Below are 27026 nucleotides of genomic sequence, written 5' to 3'. Positions count from 1 at the left end.
TATATATAGTAAAAAGTTTATAAAAAATAATTCTAGTTAAGAATAAAATATATACGAATATTGCAGAATGTTGTTTAATGAGATAAGCATAATGTGTCATATAGATCCACATTATTTTAAAAGACAATATTTATTCTAGAATATATAAAATCGATTTTTCGCCGATTTTTTATTGCGCATGCAAGAGTGCACACACAAAACTCGTAAGATAGAGCACATTATTTCCGATACATCATTGATCGGCTTAATCATCTGTCGATATAATTTAATGTCTTATTATAAATATTAATTATAATTAATATAAAAATTACTTAAAACTTATAGAAAATTTAAATTTATAGACATAAATAAAATAAAAGAAATTGAAAAATTTTACAATTAGAATATTTTCAGTAAAAAGTAATAATATTCAAGAAATGAGATTCAATAAATATTTTATTCAGAAAATAAAAGATTTCTCATGTTATTTCGTGAAGACAATTTTTATGTATGTATACAATAAATTGATATTTTTCATATAACTTTTGTCAAAAATATTTCGCAGAATATATAAAATCGATTTTTCGCCGATTTTTTATTGCGCATGCAAGAGTGCACACACAAAACTCGTAAGATAGAGCACATTATTTCCGATACATCATTGATCGGCTTAATCATCTGTCGATATAATTTAATGTCTTATTATAAATATTAATTATAATTAATATAAAAATTACTTAAAACTTATAGAAAATTTAAATTTATAGACATAAATAAAATAAAAGAAATTGAAAAATTTTACAATTAGAATATTTTCAGTAAAAAGTAATAATATTCAAGAAATGAGATTCAATAAATATTTTATTCAGAAAATAAAAGATTTCTCATGTTATTTCGTGAAGACAATTTTTATGTATGTATACAATAAATTGATATTTTTCATATAACTTTTGTCAAAAATATTTCGCAAAAAAAAAAGAATTTCTATTCGGCAATGTCTCAAATTGTTTCAAATTTTCTGATACAAAAACGTACAAAACATCATACAATTTGTATACAAATCACGTATGTTTTTCTACATGGTACGGACAGTTCTGCTGGACATGCTGGACTGGTTTAGAGAACGTGCGTTTGGTTCTGAACGAAATTTGTATTTGTCCCGCAAAGGTATTGAAAATAAAAATCCAATAGCGTCTCATTCTTTGCTCGTTTTATTTCTTGATATCTCTGGTTGTTCATGTATCGTCGCAAATTTTTATCTCGCATATTAATATAAACATGTGACTTATAATGTTCGGTTAGATAATATAATCGCCCTTGAATATTTTCAGTATGCAAATGAATATGTAAATTTTATTTTAATGCAAATAGCAGGTCAAATTTTTAGTATAAAAAAATTAGATATAAAAATTCTCGTCTTTGAAATAGTTAGTTTATAATAATTTTGATAGAAGGAATTTTGTCATAATACGAAATTCATTCTTTGCTTCGCGTAGAACATTGCGGGAGAAATTAGCTGAGGTTGCGGCTATTTATATGTCTATTAGTCACGACACACATATTGAGGCACATATACGTATGACAAGCCATCCTAATTACGCGAAACATTCATCTAGGTTAGCTAAACACTCAACGCTGCATACGGTTCCATATTATGCGTGCACATACATCCACGGCTTCGTACCGTTGTGCCATCGCTAATATAAACCATAGTTCAAGCACTATACCTAGTAATTAGATGCTCACCTATAGATGGATCAATTATTTCGATAGACTTCCAGTACTCAATCATCAATGCCGCAGATTTTGAAATCTCGCGAAAACTTGGTTAAAATATTTAGTCGCACAAACGTATAATTTTAAATATAACTTCCATAATAAAATTAATTAACAATGACAAGCAATTAAGTAACAAATAAGTAAGGATTAGAAACGTTAATTGTGATTTATATTATAAATGTGTATATAAAAGCGTTGTAAAAATATTGGAGGAAAATCTAAGGAACTTAACAACGTCTTGTTATAAAGTTCGAAGAAAATTCAATGACATAATGAATGCGATCTTAAAAAGAAAACAAATATAAAATAGCTTTAAGTATCTAAAAATTAATAATTTATCAAATTATTGTAATAATAATGTCCTAATAATAGGTTTTTCATATATTTCATATTTATGTCTATCGCGTTTTATGCCATGCGTCTTTACTGCCAAAAATTTGGCACACGTTCCAATTTGACATTCGTGATATAATAAATTATTCTTATCCTTGTGTGTTAATACCGCCATTAATATATTTAATGCGTGGTACGGTGCAACGCCTCGTTATACGGCTTGTTCATTTGGAGGGCCCGTATAGATTATGAAGTACATTGATTTATGGATCAGCATCTGGTTTCGTTAAGTAAATATTCATATTTTGCACATATCGCGTTACACCCGTTAAGCATTTATGCCTGTATGATCGATTGAGTAACGTTTACACGCATTTTATTAATTAAATAGCGAGGGGAAACCTCGTGATAATATTCTCCGTCGCTTTGTTACGACATGAAACGCGGAGAAAGGTATCATGACATCTTTTTAAACATATCTTTTTAAATCTTTTTTTATTTTCAGTAATTAAAAACTTTCTATCATCGTGTAATAAATTTAAAAATAGAATTTCCGTCGCGAATTACACGAATCGTCTTAAAACAAAGGCTCAAGCCTTTCTGAATTATTCAGTTGACAAAAAGTATCGATCATATGAAAAAGCTGACGGCATTCATTTTGCCGAGCAAGGATCATCGACCCCATTGAGTCTACAATTTTCCCTCACTCATTCGTTCCTTCCTCCGTTTTTCCACTTGCTCGATTGCGCTTGGACACGCTCGCACATATATACGCACACAGTCGTATGTGGGAATATTCCATGTACTTGCAAGGAGCAACCGGAGAAAATATTATTATATGTGCTCTGTATGCCGGAAAATATCGAAGCAGAAAATTGTGCATTGGGATTGCGCGGGATTTTATAGATATTTCGTTCGAGAGAAGTGAGTAGCCTTTGAGAGAAGATAGCTCGCAGATTGAGAGGACAAGAGGACAGCGAAAGGATGAGCACGGCTTTACTGACATAATCCTTTCTCGATAACAAGAAAGGGAAGAGAGATTTGTTTCGAAATCTTCACAGTGAATACATGCGAATATATACATATACGTTTTTACATACACGTAGATATGTGATTCGAAAGTCTCTTAGGGGATTAATGTTCGTATAAAGCTTCTTACCACGTATATTATTTTTTACTTCTTTTACTTATTAATAGCTTATATGATAAAATTATAACAAGTTTTTTATGCAATTTTTAGTATGTAAAAACACTATTTTGTTGAGATTACTGACAAATAGAATGCAATTATAACATATTGCCTTTATTACTTTTCTATTAATAAATGATAATAATAATATAAATATAATAAAATATTAATCCTCCTCTCTGAATATAATATATTAATAAAATAACAATCATAAATCAATAGCAAGAAACATTAAACTGTTTACTTAAAATTTTACTTGATTCCACTGCAAAATGCTCAGAATTTAAGTTAATTTAGTTCTAACTGAAAAATCTGATATCGTGGACGATGTGTTCGCGTATTAACGCTTAAACTAAATCCTTCCATGTTTCACTATTATGTCTCTGCACTGCTCTAAACCAGCCGTAAATTAAGCGTTTAGAAAGAGTCATGCAAAAAATAGTAGCTAATTTTACGGTAGCCGCGTATAAACATTAGTATTTCTCGAGCGAGAAAATAGGCGAAACTCGGCAGACTGCGTTGGACACTTCCGAAGCTAAATACTCTGTCTAAAATTCCACGGCCGGAATTGCTATTCACGCCGAGAAACATAAAAATCGCGGAAAAAATATTTATGTGACATTGCACTTTGAAAAATATGATTATAAACTATATTATTATTTATTTATCTATTATTTAATACGCTTACAATTGATTTCTTAAAAGACCAAATTATATAAAAAAATAATGAAACAAAAAAATAAGTGTAACTACAGATTAAAAATTTGTATATATTTGTAATTTATATAATCAAATTTTTCAAAGTTAATGGAGACTCGTGCGATATAAAACGTGTTATATAATAAATTTTTATATCAAGATTATTAAAAGTTATCCCGTTTATACACGCGTGTCAAAATGTCTATTTAATTTTTTGTTTTTATAAAATAGATACAAATATTTTAACGGAGAAATATTATCGCCGGGCAATTAATCCAATCGAGATATAAATTTTTATATCAAGATTATTAAAAGTTATCCCGTTTATACACGCGTGTCAAAATGTCTATTTAATTTTTTGTTTTTATAAAATAGATACAAATATTTTAACGGAGAAATATTATCGCCGGACAATTAATCCAATCGAGATATATTTCGTTTTTTTTTTCGCGGAACACAGCGTAAATAATATCATTCAAGAGGAGCTCGTGAATTTCCTCTTGCGAGAGATGAAACTTCGTGAAAATTCGATTGCCCTGCGGCCATTAATTAACGCCCAATTATCGCAACGAGAGTCTGCAGATGGTGCGAGATCCGATGGGAATTTCTTCTAGACAGGATTCAATCGCGATATAGTGAGAGGTCTAAAGAGAGTTCCAAGTTTTTAGAGAATTGTTCGTGAATCGAGAGCGATTGGTGACGGTAAAGTGGATAATTCAATAGTGATTAGAACGATTGTTTATGTCGACTTCAATTGATTAACTTGAAAGCTAAAATACAGAACCGTATCAATTCCTGTGCGCTTAGTTGAATCTTTGAATTTAATCGGGATGAGAGTGTATTTATATCTTTGACAAATTGACATCAAACAGGATTTTCAAACGATCAAATAAAATTTCTAATCAAATTTGCAAATTAAACTTATTTAAAATATAAAACGGTAAATATATATTTAAAGATTTAAATTAGAACATTAATCAAAATAAAATTTAAAAATCTATCTTGCTATAATTATAAAAAATATTTATAAATTATTATATATGTGTATTTCATAAGTATCTCCCTATAAATTCGAGAATTGTTTTAGTAGTAATTATGCATCGGTGCAAACAGAGGAAATAAATTCAAGCTCGACGACGAACGAAATGCTTATGCACGAGCTGCATTTTTGTGTCGGCGGCGGCGAACGTAAATGAAGTTTAAATTTATGTGTTTTTCGGTATGCTTCGCCACGAGATGGTAGGGAAGGGATGCAGAATAGAAAGGGGGAGGGATTGCAGCAGAACGTCGGAGTTGTTTTCGGGAGCGGAGTCGATAGCACCTCTCTCGATGCAGCTTCTCCCTCTGCGACGATGCAGCTTCTCCCCTCCTCTCATATCAGCATTCGTGGACCGGAAAAATGCATTCGCTTGAAAAGTTGCCATCCGGGATTGAAATCAATCCTTCGTTTCGAGAAAGAAGCTCCGTCGAGAATTTCGAGCGGCAATTAATGTCCGCCAATTGAATCGCCGATCTCGAGAGAAGAACGCGAATCGATGAGGTAGTAAAGTTTACGCTCGAGAAGTTAAAAAGCGATCCTGATAAGCGATGGCGTTCTCGACGATTACGTTCGCCTTGATTAAAGGAGAAACTAGTCTGATGGGATTTGGTTTGATACGGGCAAATTGGCACCCTGCTAATAATTGGCGATGTTTTCGCAAAGAAACCGGTCGTATCGCCGCCAAGTCAGAAATAAAAGTCTTTTTCGAGACAATCGAACAATCTTGCTTCCCTTTTAGTTTTTCGAAACTTCCCTAGCTCTCTAACTAATGGCTCAAGAGATATAGAAAAAGTTATATTGTTATTACGCATCTCGAAGGGACTTGTAACTATACAAAGTTTAAATAGAGAGAACGCGGCCAACTATAGATTAGTTCTCCCATGCGATTCGACGAGTGATGTTTTATTTAGCACTTCAACTGACGATGTGCTAAAAGTTGATTTTCTGCACAGAAAATGGAAGCGGACGTGCTGTCGTAAAAGTCGGCATCGCAGAGAGTAACGATAACCATTTTGGCTCATATGACACATGCTGAAACGGTGATCGGACACGAACGCTTTCGCTCGCGAATGCAAAAAATACAGAAATAAACTATGACATTTCTTGTGTGTTTGACATTTCCGAAACTCGTGTACTGAAAACCGCAAACTATTTGCAAGTTTACACGATGCCGAATTTTATGATCCGATAATTCATCCAAATGAGAAAAAAGAAATTTACTTCACTCGTGATTAAAATATTCTTTCCGCAAATATTTAAATCGTACAATGGCAAAATGAACGAACTACGTTGTAAAAAGATAGCAGAATTGTGTATATGCATTGAGAAAAAATTTGCAAGACGGTCTTTATCTCGTGCGGGAAAATCTACTTGACGCGGAAATCTTGTAACCGCTTGAAAAATTTGATTTATTGTAATCGGTCGGTGTGTATATCGCGCGCGTTGTAAACGTCGTATATTTCCGGCAAACGCGAGCTTTTTGCCGTAACAGAGAGAGGAAAAGCAAGTCTTCGTTGTTTTCGCGCGGGAACCCGATTTATTTAGATAACGACGTGGGATTGGAAAATAAAAAAAATATAAAGGATTATCAGACACCTGGAGCGAATTATCAGCATGCTAATTTTATTTAAGACGAATTAAATGCCAGATTGATGAGAGCAAGTGAGCTCAAAATGCAAAAAACGAAAAGGGGAAAAGAAAAGACAGTGCAGATGAGAGCGAGAAAATAATGGAGCGGAAAAAGAGACACGGAGAGAGAAAAAGGAGACCTGATGACGCTACGAGCGGTGAATGAAGAAAAGAAGAAAGAAAATTGAGGTGGCAATAAAAGAAAATATAACAGACAAAGACTACTAGAAGTGAAACAATAAAGAAGCATAAAGACTAGAAAATAGCGTAAAGAGAAAGCTTAAGATGGATTTAAAATAATAAAAGACAAAGGAAGATAAACGTCGGACAATAAATTAGAAGATATTAACAAAAACAAAAGGTAAGCAAAGATTAAAAAAACAAAAAAAATTTTAATTAAATTTTAAATCTGGCTGCAAACAAGAAGGTGGAAATAAGGAGCGGAAAATTAGAACTCGTTAAAGATAATAGAAAGAAAATACAGAAACGATATACAAGACTTCTGAAGAAAAAAGATGGAAAATAACAAGGGAGAATCGAAGGATAGATAAGGGCAGATGGCAAGTGATGTCTGATAAGCATGTAAGTGATATGCAAGTGTCAAGATAAAAAAAGTAAGGGAGTCAGGGTAAGAGTGTGAACAAGGTGTTTGCAGATAACGGGGTCGTCGATAGGATAGTTGCCGTTGCTATCAATTTATTCTCGATGTATTGACTACCGTTCGTTCGATTCGCTCAAAAGAACGCGGCTTTGTAAACCTTTGTTCTGAAATCTCACTTTTTATCTATCAATTGTAAATGTCAGGGAGAGAAGCCCAAATATATAATTTTCTTTTCAAAAAATTAAATTCACGAAACATAGGAGAGAAAATAGATAAAATAATAATTTAAAGTCAAGTATGCGTTATTATTGAAACGTAATTAAAGAAGCAGGAAAGAGCAGAACTGCTTAAAAATTAACAATGTCTATCTTTCTCTTTTTCTTTCACACATATAAACGCGGCAATATATATTTAATATATATAATTTTTTGTGTTGGTTAATTATTACTTAAAATATACGTTTATTTAAAGTAAAACGTGAATAAGATAAAAAATTTTATTCAATTTTATCAGAGTTTAAGCAAACCATTAATTATATATTCTACGTTGTTTAATTATTCGTGAAAATGCCGACATGAAAATATTATATTTTAAAACTACGTCGCAATTTTCACACATTAAGATCGACACTCGGGCATAATTTGCAACAAATAATTTTTCCATTAAAAAATTGTTTAGTTTTCATATTTTGTTGTTTCGTCGAGAGCGTATCAAGTAGTATATTTACGTATTATTCATTTCACAATGTCTTTTCTTCCTTTTTTTTTTTAACCAATTTCACTGCTTGCACAATTAATCTACGAACTCGCAGACTAACTGGCGACGTACTTTGCCGCACAATTTAATTCGTTTTCGTGTTCGAGCAAGGAGAAGTAATTTCACTTGCGGATTCGTCGATATGTACGGGGTCGATTTCGCGGCATAATTAAATTCGTGCAACTCGGCACATACGGGAAAAGCTTCCGCAGGTACTTCGCTATTTCGTCGGAGAGTAAATCGCGCAAGTATCGCGCCATATGCGCTCCCGTGTAAGAATTGCGTTTCATATTGGAGGAATGTTACGTGCCAAGATCTCATATCTTAAGGCACAATCAATATTGTTACACCTCCCGCTATTGTTACTTTTCCGAGGTAGTATACGAGAATATATCGCTGAGAAAATGTAAATTTTATTTTAAAAATATAAATAAAAATTATATATATTCTTTTTATAAATATCACATTTATATATATTCGTTTTTCTTACACTCGTATGATGAAAATGCTATAAAAATTGTCTATGTTCAAATTTTGCGACATTCTCTTATACACTAGCAAATTTATCACATACGATATATTATCTTTTTGTATAGACGGTGAAGCGAATATAAAAGTATACTGCAGGTAGAAAATAGTGAAGATGAAAACAAACTTTTTATTACGAGCTTCTACAAACAAACGGCCGTAAAAAACTAAAAAATATGCGCGACGATGCTGTATATTTTCGCGTGCATTTAAAGATTACGATTTAAGTTATAGTCAAAAGATGTCCAGTTCGTAAATTGCGTCTGGATATAAAAACGTTTTCGCTTCACTTGTATTAGTATCAATTTATTTATGTCTGTCCATTTTTCAAACAGAGATGATAATCGGAAAATCTGTAAATGAATGCAATATGCCAATATTTTTAAGTACATTATACTCGGATAATTTATTGGCGATATATATTTTATGTATATTCCATATATATAATGGTAGACAGTTTTTCTCTTGACATAATTATAAACTTATTCATCCACCATTCGATTTAACCGATAACTTGATCGATAAATCATTCGTAAAATCTAATCCTGTATTCGTGCACAATTCGAGCGTGCAAAAGCTTTCCATCTTCTCTCTCTCTCTCTCTCTCTCTTAATTTATCTTTCAAAAAGTGGGTTTATTTTTATGTACAAAATGTTTAAAATCCCGAAAAGAGATAACATTGGATTACGAGATGTTAAAGGGAAATTTACGATGAAAGTTCTGACATTTAAAAAAAAGTTACTTTTTATGTGCGTTACACGAAAGCGCACGTCGCAAAACCTGGGTTTCGTTATCACTGCGTGTCGCATATGTAGCACATTGCACCAAGAGCAAATCGGTTAGCTACATGTTAGTTATACGTCTATGTCAAAGCACTACGAGATCAGGGACGACTCTAACTAACAAAATTAGTATTGTAATTTTGAACTTGATCAAATTTCTTATCAATATTAGAAGATTATTTCACTTTATATATAAATATATTTTTATACAATAATGTGACAGAGTGTATATATACATATATTTTATATAAATGTATTTTTCATTTACCAACTAAAAATTTTTCAAAAAATTTATCAGTTTTATATACGATACTAGATGTTGAAACGCAATTTGTATAATAATATAATAAAATTATTAATAATGATTTTAAATAATTTTTTATGGTATATTCGTACCAGGTTATCAAAGTAATATTTTCTTTGCAATCGAAAATTAAATCTGATCTAAAATATCACTTAAATACCTGTCCAAATAATATTTTCTAATTCTTATTCTCATTCTCATTATATTAAGTATGCATAAAAAAACATTTCTGATTATATGCCGCGTGACAAAATTTGCTATCTAAAGAACTGAAAACGGGAAGCGATGTAACGCGAGGGACTCATGTGGAGACGGTCCTGAACGAGACAAGAGTGCGCGCCGACACTAACAACAGCCGGGGGTTGCCGGCGACCGGTTGCCCCCGAGAGTAGAGGGTGGTTTCGACATTGAGGGATGGCGCGTCGCTCCGCGAGACGCGTCGGGAATGCTTCGCCATATACACGTACAACACACGTGCAGACAGAAATGCAACTCGCGCAACGGGCTGCAACTCGACCAGACGACAGTCCGCGAACCGTATGGCTCGGGATATGAATCGTGATATAAATCGACGAATAGCGTTCGACATATGATCTATTTCGCGATTTTATGCACTATGAAAAGCGTCAAAGCCGTGTTCTGTTCCAAAAGATCCTGGGTGAATTTTGTAGTAATTGAGAAAAGGGGTATCGTCAGAATATATTGATATATTTTTCTAAGGATTAATTATTTATTAATATGTTTAATTAAATTTCAAAAGAAATTTTAAAACAGCAGAAATAAGGAAACGTTTTTTAATATCTATCTAAATTTTACACGGATAATTAAAATATGTAATGTCCTGATGTAATCTTTTAATTATAATTAAATTTACTAGTTCTCATCATTATTTTATATAAATTTTTTTGTTAGACTTGCTCTTGAAAATTTGCTGGCGTGGTTTATCTACGTATTTTAGTAATATTTTGTAATATTAAAATAAATGCTCGTTTTGTAAAAACAACGAACGCTTTCCTAGAAGCCGTACTACGATCTCACTATTACCAAGATTAATGACGATGTTTCTCGAGAAATCGTTTCGTCAAAAAAACACGCTATAATCGCTACGTTAATCGATCCCTTAATTATTCAATTAAATCATTTTCAATTAAATCATTTAATTACATTATCCGTTGTTGATTTTTTTATTCCATCTTATCTTACCTAGTAAAAGCTTATAACGTCACGCAGATGCACCGGTAGACATAACAAAGTGTAACATAAGTAATTTGTAGTTATTGCGTTCAAGTAACGCGAAGTAGCAGAACACCCGTTGTTTCTCCCTCGGTTGCGCCGTTAATATTTTCTCTTTCTAACATTTGTAATGGTCCAATTACAAGTAGCAATGTAAGTTGTCTCTGGTATTTTCTTTTTATCAAACTTTTTGCGTGTCACGTTGCAGGTTGGGGGAAAAACGATCTTTTACGATTTATTTTACAATATATTACTTGAATTATTCAACTTGGTTAAAGTTGTTGGATAATATTAAAAGTTCGAGCATTTTATCTCGTGATAAATTATGAAAGATCATGAGATGAAGATGTTTAACAGAGATAAAACATTCACGAGAATTGAACGTTTCAAAATAAATCATTTATCGCTTACCTGTTCCACCCACAGATTTGTCGTCATGATCTGATTCTTCAAGTTCTGTAACAGAAATCATTCCCTTATTAAAAATAAGAACTATACATTCATTATAAATTATGCAGTCACGTGAATTTATTATTCATCAACAATTATATAATTTATTTATAATTGTTTTTTATAATTTTTAAATGTTTTTGTAGTTTATTTTAATTATTTTCAAATTAATAACGTATATTTGTCGTAATATTTTTGCGATTTATTCCACATTACATTTTGCTCTGATCCTTTATTATTTACTTGGATTTTTCAATCGAATGACATATCTAACTCTCGATAATGGTTCCCACGACGCCATTTGGCAAGCGTTTGCTAATGGGACGCATTCTATAGAAAGCGTACGACATCCCTCACGTCTCCTTTTTGTGCCTGTCACCGACAGCGCATTGTAATTTCCGGATTCAACGTCGGCCCGCGACTAATTGGACCAACTAGCTGGTCGAGCATATAGATGGAACTTGCAGTGGTAATTCCAGTTATGGACTGCTGGTATGCGATTTTGGACTTTCCGCTATTTCGTGAATCTTCGACATTCACATTTCAAACTATACCGCACGTGGAATCTATACACGCAACCGTTTATGTTTGCATGCACGCGGAAATTTAATTCTGACTGAATGCAAATAATGTGTGTCAAAGGTAGGTTTGCTCTCAAACATTTATGTCATATTAATATATTTGTCATTCCTTCCCCCATATTTAACACTTTGGATTATTAATTATGCAATGATTAATTAGTAAAACTATATTATTGAGAGAGAGAGAGAGAGAGATCATGTGAAATAAAAATTAATGAGAATATCGTTAAAATTAAATATTGGAAATAGTCCGTATAAAAATTGATGTCTGTATGAACAGAAAATGATCTATAGAGCGACACAATATTAAATAAGCAAAACAACACAAGGAGAGAGAACATGACTGAGGAAAAACATAAGAGATAATACTAAAAGTCAACAAACCAAATAAGAAGCAAAGGAAAACAAGGATAAGGACAATAACATGAAAAGAATAAAGAAAAACAAATTAGGAACATTTATTAATAACTGAAAAATAAGAGTGGTCCAAAAATCTCGTGTCATCTTGTAAATTATTGTATTTGTATATAATATCATTTTCTCGCTTTCATTTTTCTGATGTCGCTTTCAGCGCGCGATGAAAATTTGTCTATGGTTCATGAATATTATCACGTGTTAAAATAATAAATATGTACACTCATTATGTTGACGCTTCTGCTGCGACATCGATGGGAAGATGTCCGACAAGATAATCGCACCGAGTACCGGTATTGAATGGATATTCAATGTAGGGTGAATTATTCTCTCACGATAGGAACGTGAATTGCATTCACATGCAAATGTAATAATACCGATATAGCTTCGGTCTGTACGTTTCGCTGCATCGTGAATGTAAATGTAACGGAAGGTTGATGCACTACTGTGGTGCTGTCAAGAAACGCCATCGTTAACGTTGCTTCATGCAAAGAGTGCCACTTAAGCCATTATTTATATAATCATAATGATATCGTATAGAAGCAATATTAGAAAATTTAATATAAGAGAATTAATAAATCCGCGCAAGATAACAGAATTAGAAAAAGTAATGAAGCGTTTCTTTTGTGAATGGTCAAAATTATTCTCAGCAATTGTTTAAAATAATGAATCATGTTTTCCCAATAATTCAAAATTTATCTTGACTTTTCGTATCAGAAATGATGTCTCATTCGAAAAACGTTATTTTGCTACGGAAGGAAAACAATATTTGACTTCAAATACTCTGAAAATACATTGAATTTTCGCGAGATTATAAAACTCGACGGCGACGCGCATTATAGAAGTCATTAATTAATTCGAGCTCATTCGATATACATGCTCGTGTATTTGCCGATTCGTTTGAAATTAATGTCACAACGATTGTGGCTGCGGGAAGTGGAAAACTCACATGTCGGTTTGTACGATTGAATTTCCGCGCCGATGCGACTGCATTCGTCGATGCGAATAATCAATCTTGACGCGGGGCGATATCGACTGTCTCGCGTAAAACGGCAACAATAATAATAATGATAATAATCTCACATGTTATCTAACGATATATCAATAATTTACTAATAGGATTAATAACAAAACTAATATAAAACAATATAATATCTCTCTAATTTATGTACATTGAAATTATTATTATATCATACTAATCACTAATAACACTAATAATAGCTCTGTCATTCGGCTTATAACGTTACTGTGAATAATTAATTAACAATGGCAATAATACTAGTAAAGAGAGAGAAAGAGAGAGAAAGAGAGAGAGAGAGAGAGAGAGATTGTTATTATTGTTAGCGTTTTCTTCTTCTTTTTATTATTATTATTATTATTATTACAATTAGCTCATTGCACTAATCGATCACAAATATAAATGGTCCAAATATAGAAAGACAGTAACTCTCCAAACTATCGATTCGCGACGAATTGCGAGTATAGAATGAACGGTAATTAGCAAATTACTATACATGTAATTAAACTCTGATTGCGACAGGGCACAGGCGTGCGAATGTACCTATCTACCTGTCTCCCCTTCGACCATTAGTGCAAACGCGCAATATGTTAATTGATTCGAGCATACGCGACGGCTTTCTGGTACACAGGTGCATATTAGTCTCTCGTGTATGTGTGATGTCCATGCGGTTCGTAAATGGAAAATTCCTGTCGAGTTTCGCGCGTAGACGCAAGAGTATTCGGGCAGCAACCGTTCCTACTAATTAATTCCCGCGTTACACCGCATGTGTCGCATTGCGCTGGTTACCTTCGGGAAAGGATGGACTCTGTTTGCTTTAGTAATGATAATGAAGGTGATAATTATTGCGCAAGATATATACCCGATCGCTACTTTCCGGCGGAAACACATCTAACGAGAGAGGAAAAACGAAAGCACACATTACTGATGATAATTAATTATTATCGATTAATAGTGTTTGATTAATTATTATCATTTAATTAATAGATCCATTAATATCAATTAAATGTACTATTTTGTCATGATGAGATATAATCTTTTAATATTTAATACGCTATATAATAATATGTACAATAAGCTCAGAAAATCAAATCGGAATACGACAAAATGGTTTGATTGATATTCGATCGACCTAATTGAATAAAATTTATCAGACAACATTAAAATTAGTGTTAAATAATAAATTAAATTATATATTATGTTATAACTTATATAATATATCAGATATATAAAAATCTCTTTATAATTTTTTATCGTTTGTGTGTTATACAATTTATATTTGTGATATTACTAATAAATAATATAGTAAAATTTTACTTCAATAAATCGGGTTTGATTCTCTTTCGTTCTTTTAAGAATCCTTTCAAGTAAAAATGTGCATCGCATATATTTCTACAGTCACCTCTTGTATACTGTTGCTACTATAATGTTGCTGAACGTGAGACAGATACGAGAAGTGCGATTGTAGGAAAAGTGAGATAGTGAGTGGCAAGCGTTGTTAGGGCAGATCTAATTTGTATTGCTTTTCGAGAGTGTAACGTCAATTTAACATAATTTATAGACGGCGATAAATAAGATTTGCACCTGTACGAGCTTCCTATAAAACGATGCAGAAGAAAATAACAGAGTCAGAACACGAAGCGTATAATATCAACTTTTAAAGAGTAAATAAAAAGATTATTTTTTATATAAAAACATACTGTAAAAATTGTATAAATTTAAATTTTAAATAAAGAATTTTGCAATTAAAAAAAGATAGACGTTTCAGGCAGAGAGAAATTTTGTAATAATAATTTTAGATGAATTCAATCAGATTAAGACTTTAAATGTAAATTTAATTGATTAAAAAAATATGAGGGGAGAAGAATATTTTATATGTAAAATTTACACATATATTCACGTTTATTTAGAGAGAGAGAGAGAGAGAGAGATTGTTATTATTGTTAGCGTTTTCTTCTTCTTTTTATTATTATTATTATTATTATTACAATTAGCTCATTGCACTAATCGATCACAAATATAAATGGTCCAAATATAGAAAGACAGTAACTCTCCAAACTATCGATTCGCGACGAATTGCGAGTATAGAATGAACGGTAATTAGCAAATTACTATACATGTAATTAAACTCTGATTGCGACAGGGCACAGGCGTGCGAATGTACCTATCTACCTGTCTCCCCTTCGACCATTAGTGCAAACGCGCAATATGTTAATTGATTCGAGCATACGCGACGGCTTTCTGGTACACAGGTGCATATTAGTCTCTCGTGTATGTGTGATGTCCATGCGGTTCGTAAATGGAAAATTCCTGTCGAGTTTCGCGCGTAGACGCAAGAGTATTCGGGCAGCAACCGTTCCTAATTAATTCCCGCGTTACACCGCATGTGTCGCATTGCGCTGGTTACCTTCGGGAAAGGATGGACTCTGTTTGCTTTAGTAATGATAATGAAGGTGATAATTATTGCGCAAGATATATACCCGATCGCTACTTTCCGGCGGAAACACATCTAACGAGAGAGGAAAAACGAAAGCACACATTACTGATGATAATTAATTATTATCGATTAATAGTGTTTGATTAATTATTATCATTTAATTAATAGATCCATTAATATCAATTAAATGTACTATTTTGTCATGATGAGATATAATCTTTTAATATTTAATACGCTATATAATAATATGTACAATAAGCTCAGAAAATCAAATCGGAATACGACAAAATGGTTTGATTGATATTCGATCGACCTAATTGAATAAAATTTATCAGACAACATTAAAATTAGTGTTAAATAATAAATTAAATTATATATTATGTTATAACTTATATAATATATCAGATATATAAAAATCTCTTTATAATTTTTTATCGTTTGTGTGTTATACAATTTATATTTGTGATATTACTAATAAATAATATAGTAAAATTTTACTTCAATAAATCGGGTTTGATTCTCTTTCGTTCTTTTAAGAATCCTTTCAAGTAAAAATGTGCATCGCATATATTTCTACAGTCACCTCTTGTATACTGTTGCTACTATAATGTTGCTGAACGTGAGACAGATACGAGAAGTGCGATTGTAGGAAAAGTGAGATAGTGAGTGGCAAGCGTTGTTAGGGCAGATCTAATTTGTATTGCTTTTCGAGAGTGTAACGTCAATTTAACATAATTTATAGACGGCGATAAATAAGATTTGCACCTGTACGAGCTTCCTATAAAACGATGCAGAAGAAAATAACAGAGTCAGAACACGAAGCGTATAATATCAACTTTTAAAGAGTAAATAAAAAGATTATTTTTTATATAAAAACATACTGTAAAAATTGTATAAATTTAAATTTTAAATAAAGAATTTTGCAATTAAAAAAAGATAGACGTTTCAGGCAGAGAGAAATTTTGTAATAATAATTTTAGATGAATTCAATCAGATTAAGACTTTAAATGTAAATTTAATTGATTAAAAAAATATGAGGGGAGAAGAATATTTTATATGTAAAATTTACACATATATTCACGTTTATTTAAAGAACTAAAAATCATATTTTTTTTCAAAGATTTCTATTTTGCTAGATGCAAAACATTAAGAAAGCTAATTGAGTTTAGTAGATTTGTATACTGTAACGAAAAATCGAGTTATAACATTGCGATACAATATTCGGGATAAATCGATGAGTGTAAGTCATACAAGCAGAAAATATTATGAAGTTGACAACATGACGGTAGCAATGCTCATGCTCTCAAGAATAATTTCTTCATTTCTGACATCGTAAATCAAGATGACCGATTGGAGTGGGATTAAAGTGGCAAAAATAGATGTATGCTCGGGATGGCTGGCACCGTGGAGATGAATAATGTTCTGTTTTCCGGCGTTGAATATTTAAAATTGTTGAATATTCACGAAACGCGTGAAATGTTTTGACGTGACAACACAAATTTACGTAAAGCATAATTTTTTGCTCATAACGGAATATTTTAGACCGATTGTAAATGATTTAGAAAAATTTCCTGTTCTAAGATGTAAAAACCCGTAATCTAATTCTAAAAAATATATTATTTTTCCGCGCGCGGAATTATTAAATATATGTATATATTCCAATTAGATAAACTTATCTTTATAACTAAAGTTTTTATAAATATCTTTCTTCTTATATCACATTTACAGCTATCGATGAATAACAGATAGCTTCCTGATGCCTATTTTGGGATATTTATCTTAATTCTTTTGCGCAACTTGAAAAATACGGTATTATTTCTAAACATTTTTAAGTTTATCAAAAGAATCTCAGTTTCGCACACAAACGTATTGCGTTAAAGAATGCATATCGAACGTCTCGATTTCTGCGGCTGACATGAATTTAACATGCGCTATTCAAATGTATTGCAAGTAATGTGATTCTTTAAATGCATTAAATTACAATAATTAAGAAGTATTTTGACAATCACTGAAACGCTAATAAAAAAAAAAAAACTATACTTATTGGTATCGATCAATATGTTTCCACAAACCAATTTCTTTTCAGCTATGCACCAGCTGTTGGAAATGAGTAGAGAGATTTTCCAAGCCATTTTCACGCAATCGATAAAATATTTTGCATCACTGCGAAAAGAATGTTGTATTATTTATAAAATAATTTTTATTAAAAGAATTATATGTGAAACAAAATACAATAGCGCTACTTCAATCTGGTTTTCGAGAGACTTCTAATATTATTTTTTTGTCACAGGTACTTACATTTACTTAGCGTTTATAAAATTTTCAGGGATTCTTTCTCTCTGGGGAGAACATTATTTAAATTCAAGTTAACATAACTGTGTGGTGAGGTCAGCTAAAAAGGATTATTTCATTAGAAACAGGGCACCTTTAAAAGGAACTTTTGGGTCAAGGAGGGAAGCCCGTTTATTTAAAAGTTTCTGGTGGAAATAGCGCAGAAAATCCGCTCGTGTGAAAAGAAACGCTCGGTGCTCTTAGACCTGTCGGAGCTTTTCCGCGGTTCTGAAACTGCTTCCAGTTTATACACAATACTCGCGCGGCGAGTAGAGTACGTCAAATTTTACGTCGCGAATTTTAAACGCGCAATTCTGAACCATTTTACTGGGAAGACATGTACAGAGAAGTCCCGTGAGCCTTTCGAAATGCATTTAAAATATATTGGACATAAGTCCGCTTTTTTTATAGAACCTCTGATGCGTATACTTCACTTATGAAAATGCTATAAATATATCATGTTATGGGGGTGGATCTCGAAATAAAACCGAAATTTTAAAGTTGCGGTTTAAATCGACTACATTTTTAAATATAACGCGATATCTAAAATTTTTTAAATCTATGAACATATTTTATATTATTATTCCATTTAGTTTGCCGAAGTTCCTTCTTTATAATTTCTCATGACTGAAAAATTGATTCTCTCTCTAAGAGATATTATATTTATTTACTGAGCGATTTGAAATGTATATGAAAGTGATTGGATGCAGACGCTGCATTTTGTATTCGATGCATCGGACAAGAACAGCTTAAGAAAAGTGCAATGTTATTATTCCTTATTCATAATAACAACGCACAACGTAAAAGCCGATGCGCCTGACGCATAATGAGATGATCCTTATTTTCCTTTGCCATATACAACGCCTCTGCATCCGTGATTCGTTGCGTATGAATAATGCAATCGTGCAAAAATCCAAAAGGCATTCGCGATGAGATGACTTCCGTCATTTTACACAGTTGTCAGTGTCAAATTATTCTTTGCACCGTTACATCGGAGATAGGATTGATTATTCTTATGATTATTATAGTGAGCGGTTAATAAATAATTTAATCACGATCAGAATGATTGCTAAACAATCATTAATTAAAATTAATTTTGTAAAGTTTGTTTGTAATTATTAATCGTTAATCAATAATCAATAATTACAGATATTATTACTGCAATTATTAGAGTAATCTTAAAGAGTAATATTTACAATATATTAATGCACGTTAATTTATTGAAATCAATCTTAATCATATTGCAATCATATCGTGATTAATCTTTTTGATCGATTAGAAAATATAATTTCACATTTGATTTACATTTAATATTTTGATAAATCATCTGATTAATCACATAGTATATAACTATATTATTAAAATTATTTGATTGATAGTACTGAATGGAGGAATCAAAAATCAAGATGTTAATAAATTAAATAACACCAAGAAGCGAATTAAAAAACCTAATAAATGTAAATAATAATGATAATGTTAAACTTTTCGTCGCGAACCGCAGTTATATTTGCTTCCCCAGCACAAATCACCGTATACCGATCGTAATTGAATACCCATTCGTATCGGCAGCTTTCGGCGTGGCCACATTTTTACCCCGCCGCCCTCGCGCACAACCCGGAAAAATTTACATATTTATGAGCAAATCCCCTGATCTTCGTAGAAAGCTTACGTTGAGCGTAAGTTGTTTGTATGTGTATGTACATACGAGTATTCTGAAACGAGTGCTCGTCTGGGAAAGGTACGAGCGAGTAAGCTTGTTATTACGCAAAAGTTGCCCGCCAGTTTCAAGGCATATGTACTTACACACGTTTATCTGCATAAAACCGGACCAAAATTTCTCTAAACGAGGAGAATAATTTTTGTTGGAGTTATTTATTAATTCATTCAGTACCTGAATTAGTTTCTGTTTAATCGTTCATTACGGGGTTCAATATTAAATTCGATGGCTTGATAAATTCTTGTTGAAAATCTTTCAGTTCAATTAATCAGTCGTTTTAACGTATGTTAATTTTTCAAATGTCTTTTTAACGTTTTTATCTAAAGGATAAATCTTGTAAATCTTAAAATTACAATCATAAATATTTGTACATACAATGTGGCTCATCCATGGTCGTCATTATCGTGATAAGTAATAACCCAATTGATATTTATGCATCGATATCAGGGCGAATTTGCAGTTCATGTTAGCGAGTGTACGGTAGGGGGGAGGGGGGAGGGGGAATGCTTATCGTGAAGGAATTCCGGTACTAGAAGTGGGGATAACCAGATAGTGTTTGATCAATGAGCGAAAGGGGAAGCGGATGACGCGCAAAGGGAAGAGAAAATGGAAAGGCGAGAACGGTCTACGTTAAACAAAGAGACGTCGGCTACTCTAAGAATGTTACACGAAAAGCTACTCAACTGACTTTGTGCGTCGATCGTTATACTCGGGATAATTAGAACGCGTTTAATAGGCGTGTGGAAAGAGCGTAGAGTTATGTCCCATGAAAAGAAAGAAATAATTCCCAGGAGAAATTTTAAAATCGTTAGCAAAGTTAACAATTTTAACAAGCAGTTAACAGTATTACAGAGATTGTGTCAATTGACTCCAGACTAGATAGATAATGTTGGTAGCAAACAAGGAAATTGCGCTCGGAAGAACTTCAGATATTCAAGATCGATCAAGGGTGGAAGATTAATGAAGATCGAAGTCACTGATATGTATTAGCGAGCGTGCTAGACAGGTTCTTGCCGTAATTTCACATTCCTGAGTGACGGAGGCGAAACGACGAGATTCATTACAATTTCCATCATATGTCGTCTGACTATCGTCTTCGTCTTTTAGACAGCTCGATTAAGCCCAGCACGGTAATGTCAATCTCGTTGACTCGTTTCTAATTATATTACATTTCCTACAATTACGAATTCTCGTATGTAATTATATTCTTTCGTCGGTATCGATCCGTGAGAAAGAGACAGAAAAAGAGAAAATTTACATTTAGTGCCACTAATTTTTACTCATTAACGCTTTCATACTTAATGTTTCTTTCTTAATCTAAATTTTATAACTGTTTGCATTTTATTTGAAATTTATTATGACACACATATATCTACGTAATATCCATTACTGACCAGATAGGGTCGATAGTCATACTTGGTGAGCAGAGATCTTCTCTTAACTAGATGAAATCTGAAATTTGAATTAGCGAAGATTAAGATGAGTTACGCTCATCGCTAGATATAGTTATTAGCTTGCGATGCTAATCCGACCTAACAGGCACCTCCTGACGCATTAATGGCCCTATAGTGCATGATCCCGCATACGATCTACGTCTACGTTATCGATTGCAGTAAAGTCGATCGGTGGCTTTCTATCGCCACTCTGGATCAGTTTGTAACATTCATACGCGCGCGCGGGATCGTAGCTCTGGAAGTTGGAGTAAACGGTTGTTGGGTATTCATATCGAGAAGCAGTATCTTCTCGATCACTTTCGTAGATTAGTGGCCTCGTTTATCCGTTATGGGCGATGTCTAACGCAGCCGTCGCCACGTATTTCGCGCGAAATGATTCTCATTTACGTGGCGACGTGTTTTGGAGCGAGGATTAGATACAATGGGAATAATTCTCGGAAATGCTTTGCTATTTTGCTACACACAAGGCTATAAATAGAAAACGTAAATCTAAAAATTTATGTCTTTTAAGAGAAACCTATATAGCATATATTTTTAAATAAACTAATAAAATAAATATAATTTCTGCATTTTTTTGCTGTTTCTATTTCTCTTGCTTAGTAGTTTATTTTGTCTCTTTACGATAAATAAGTTTTTAAACAATCAATTGCTATTATAACAGATGATGTTGATCGATACTATTTAATGTAAAACACGATAACCGCGAATCTTTCTGATAAGAAAATTATTTATAAAGCGAGCAAATGAAGCTGCCATTCCATAGCAATGCGCGGTAAAATTAATAAATAATTTCTTAATGTAACGTAGCGTTTTATAATGCGTGGATAAACGAACAAGAACAAACAAATGAGAGACAGTGCGATTATGCGTTTATCAAAACGCCAAAAATAAAGTAAATAAGATAAAATAAAAAAAACAGTGAGAAAATATAATATTATTTATCAGGAAGAGACTGCGCGAGTACTTTATATGAAGTAAATTCCTTTAGAAATAGCAAAATAGTTTCTAAAAGCACGCTAAAAGCGCAGGTGGAAACTTTAGTTTATCGAAGTTGGTATCTACATTATCAATGTGCCAATTTTCCGAGAGTTTGCAATGTAATTTCGAACTTCCTATCTTGACTCTGCAATATACGATACAAGAAGTTTCTTTTACACAGTTATATCTGAATACGAACGATTTTAATGGCAAATTCTTCAATCAAGCTAAAAAGAAGCTTACGTCGCGATTATTAATAAAATTCAAAATACTTCAGAACTCTGAACTTATACCGCTTTCGAAATGAGTTGGCTTAATTAAAGATATTGACAAGTGTCGTTGACAGAGCAGAATACCGTAGTTAGTTTAATGATGACGTATACACTCGAGAGGCATCTCACGAGCCGCAACGCCACAAAGCGAACCCCCGACCCAATAATTACGTAAATACCGATGTTGTCATGGCACGTCGCATGGGGATGATGAAGGAGTCCGTTAGGGAACATCGAAATTTGCGTAACGGCTTTGCTGCTAAATGTACGATAGTGCTTGGATTTTAACGATTAACTAATACAGTTTGGTAATAATCGGTTGCCGATTTATTAGCTCTCGAGCTTCTCCTTTATTCATCGTGGAGAATTAACGAGAATTGGAATATTCTCTGAGGAAATAATTTAAAAATGTTTCGTAAACAATTGGAAAATAATCCATGATCTGGCACGCTTGTTATAATCGACGATACATTTAATAACACACGTAGGACGAAAGATAGATAAAAAAAATTTTGTTAATTTATTTAGCTCATTTTACGGTCCGAAATTTTGGTCACGAAACAGCAATAAGATTCGGGCGCAAATGAATATCTCTCCGTAAAGTTCCCAAAACTTTCTGCTTTGCGTTTATGCGGCGGCACGATTTTAAGTTGCTGTTATGCAACGCAGGAAACGTTCGCGAAAGTTACACGAGTACATCGCGGACTATCATTAACTCTAGCAAGACACGATCTCGAGCCTAATTTGCGAGATTCATGAATTTAAAATATCTTTCGAGTATCACGATCAAGTTAGCATCTAATTAAAACTTGTCAACCTTATTTCAAAGAATATTGAAGTTGAAAAGATCGGAATCTTTTTCATTTTAGACGTTTTTTTTTTTAACATCGACAGTAATGTCGCTGAAAAAGGCATGCTTATCTAAAGAGACTTATCTAAATGGAATGTCATGGACATAAGTTTAGAAAAAGATTAAAAAGTATACTGTAAAAATTATTACTTTTACAAATAAATAAAGATATATGCTTATATTCTTTTGTACTCTGTAAATATCTAACTATTTTAATTTAATAATATATTATATGATAATAAAATTATGTTGTTTGAAGAAGAAAGAAGATATTATTAAAACTTTTAAAATTAATGTTCTCAAAAAAAATTTGAAAAAGAAATTTATTTTGCAATTTCAATTTAGTTTTATATAACTTTAATTAATCATTCTATATGTATTTCTATTATTACCGTCACATCGCATATAATGAGCTGTAATAATCGTGCATCTACTCTTATTACTGTTTAATGTAAAATATGTTTACGACAGATATGTACTATGAGTACCACAATTACGGATTATATATGGCGTCGAGGATAACACAAATATTCCGAGGGAATTTAACGCAGAATCAGACGGGGAAGTTTCCTCGCGGAAGAGTCGCGGTCGCGAGTAGAACAGGGTCGAGAGGTGACGCCGCCATTATTGTGCAAATTAAGGAAGATGTAAATTCTTTATCATTTGCATCGCGCGTAACGTCAGCGAATATTCAACTACGGGACGCAGGACGAGAGAAAAAAAAATCGTTGGACGATTTCTGCGCGAGACTAAGGTAGTCGACATATTATGGAGGATTCTACCAGGGGTTGCAAGATTTTCCGAGGTTAACGCGGCATATTGGCGATGACAAGTTAGGACACTTTGTATGAATAAGAAATTCTGTCCTAATATAGACGTTTCTTGATATATACGTGATTTATACGATATACAAGAAGAAATAAGAGTAGCGTCGTCTCGAAGAAACGTATAATTTCGATATGAGAAATTTTCTCGTAATATTTCAAAATAAAATAAACAGCGAAATGTAATGTGTGGGAAAGACTGCGATAAAATTGCAAAATCAATATCTAAAAATTATACGAGTTTCTCGCTCTTATTTCAAACAAGCTATATGTTGCACATTTTAAATGAATATTGCAAGCATTATGAATAATTGCAAGTACACTTCTATTACAATATGCAATCAGAATTGATTTTTGCAAGACATTGTATAGTCTCATATATTTTAAAGATATGAAATTTCAAAAGTACGAATATTGCATTTTATCTCATACATACACATGATTCTGAAATTCTTTATTCTGGTATTTACGTAATCATCTCAAAAGCTACCGATCAATAAATAGCTTCGATCGTCATGTTGCACAAGCAAGCTATTCCAATTCCTGGACAAGCTCGTATCTGATTTGGGTTGACCTCCGGTTTAGGAATGCCAGGAATTCCAGGGGCTATAGCGTGGGCACACGCCCACGGTTCATCGCCCACGAATTGCTACATATATACATACAGATCGGTGGTTTGGCACGAATGAGGTTCGGTAGCCACAGCGAGGTCCACTCGTGTCATTAACGCACATCGATACGGATATATAATTCCGGCTTGTTTCGATCGAGACCCGACACCGATAGACGAAAGCGCTTTATTCTATCAAAGAAATTACGCTGCTAATCTAATCCCGATCAGATGCACTGACACTTTGGTGCAATTTAAATTGATTTCTAATTTAGACGACTTTCAATCGAGCAAACATATTTGTGCACGTTATATATATGAACATATAACATTGCATGCAGCTGTAGTTATTATTTCCCCAGCTGTTAAATTGTATTTTTAGATTTTTACCAATAACATACAAGATATATATATATATATAAAAGATATAGAAATAGGAGCAATATATTACAACTACATGTCTGGATTCATTGCGTATTACATCTTTAAAATGGATTAAAAAATTTTGCAAATGCATTTTTTGGACAATTTAGAATCTATTTCGTCTTTAGCAAAACGTTAAGAGTTCTTGAGCTATAAGCGATTATAAGCAAAATAGGAAATTTTTCTATGCAAATTAATTTTTCTTTTATCACTTACTTACTTTAATATAAATATTCATATGCTCGAGTATTATACGTAGCGCCGGGTCGCAGATGCACTGCTAGGAAATGAAAATTGTTAAAAAAGTCTGCAGGAAAATATTTAATACTTCCGTATATCGTACCCGCGCTTTTTGTATTCTTGCAACTTTTGTGAAAGTTTTTTCGCGATGGTCTTTCAGGATGGCTTCTCCTCGCGAAATATTAAAACACGAACCATATCCGATGTGTAGAAGAATCTAATTAAATTATGAGGATTTTGAGATATTATATAATACTATTTAGTCGTGAATAACGTCCGCGGTTTTAACGCTCGTTGAGCAAGTAAGGAGTGGTGACAAACAATTACTTACAACTCGTCTATTACGCTTTCATTTTTTTCAGACAAACCGCATTAAGCTACATGCTTCTTGCTGTACTTTAATTAAATCCGCTCTACAACGTCGTTCTCGTTACTTCTCGACTGCATTTCGAAAAAAAGAGAGACAATAGCGAGGTCGTTGCAGATATTGTAGCGCCAGTTGCGCAGTTCGCGTTTTGTGGCAAAAGTTTATCGTCGCAATGGACTAAAGCCTTACTTTGCAGCATCCGACTGAACATTTTATTAGGTTTCAGTCTGACGTGAACATCATTATTACTTTGTTGATGATGGATATTAAGCTTATTACAGAATGAATAAACGCATAAAAAATGTGATATAATACCGCATTATATCCACAAAAATAATTTATTTCAACGTTTATGAAATTTCTATAGGTTACGATTAGGTTTCTAATTGACTGACTTTATTTGAAATAGTTAATTTTTTTTAAAATTAAAAAATTATATTTTTCTCGCTTTCGCCTCCCCCGATATTTTTCTCGCCTTCGTCTCTCCAGGGGGGTTCTCGTTACTTCTCGACTGCATTTCGAAAAAAAGAGAGACAATAGCGAGGTCGTTGCAGATATTGTAGCGCCAGTTGCGCAGTTCGCGTTTTGTGGCAAAAGTTTATCGTCGCAATGGACTAAAGCCTTACTTTGCAGCATCCGACTGAACATTTTATTAGGTTTCAGTCTGACGTGAACATCATTATTACTTTGTTGATGATGGATATTAAGCTTATTACAGAATGAATAAACGCATAAAAAATGTGATATAATACCGCATTATATCCACAAAAATAATTTATTTCAACGTTTATGAAATTTCTATAGGTTTCTAATTGACTGACTTTATTTGAAATAGTTAATTTTTTTTAATTACTCGGTGTATTTAAAAAATGCAAATTTATTTAAACAATAAATTAAAAGTAGAAATTTTCTATATCGTGCCATCGGCACACGTTTGACGATGACATGTAATATACTTTTTTTTTTATTCTCTGCAATATTGCGCTATGATCCAAACAATCCCGAAAAAGTGTCCATTTCCATAACAATGGGCTTCCGAATGTTATACAAAGGACAATCTCGGGGTGAAAATCTGTGAATGGGTGAGAGTCGTGTAGCGGTTAATCACAAAATATTGGTGAAAAATTTAATTAAAACATTAAATTTTTGCGAACTCAATTAGCGCCGTTTCAGCTGCGCGAGTTTTTGACAAACTAGCAAGCAGTGATA

General features: G+C 32.8%; 1 protein-coding gene across 4 annotated transcripts in view; it reads right to left on the bottom strand.

Moving 5' to 3' along the window:
- Nucleotides 1-27026, bottom strand: part of LOC115241680 (acetylcholine receptor subunit alpha-like) — a 159389-nt gene that overhangs the window by 97791 nt on the left and 34572 nt on the right. For 3 of the 4 annotated variants that reach the window (XM_029817554.1, XM_029817555.1, XM_029817557.1), the window contains one exon: nucleotides 11263-11307. The exons of the other annotated variant lie outside the window; for it this stretch is intronic. In XM_029817554.1, coding sequence (XP_029673414.1) covers nucleotides 11263-11307 — 45 coding nt within the window. Of the gene's footprint in view, nucleotides 1-11262; nucleotides 11308-27026 lie in introns of those variants that run through there. 4 annotated transcript variants of the gene reach the window in all.

This window comes from Formica exsecta, unplaced genomic scaffold (genome assembly GCF_003651465.1).
Source record: "Formica exsecta isolate Colony F162 unplaced genomic scaffold, ASM365146v1 scaffold502, whole genome shotgun sequence".
NCBI lineage: Eukaryota > Metazoa > Arthropoda > Insecta > Hymenoptera > Formicidae > Formica > Formica exsecta.
This window is presented reverse-complemented; position numbering and strand designations above follow the sequence as displayed.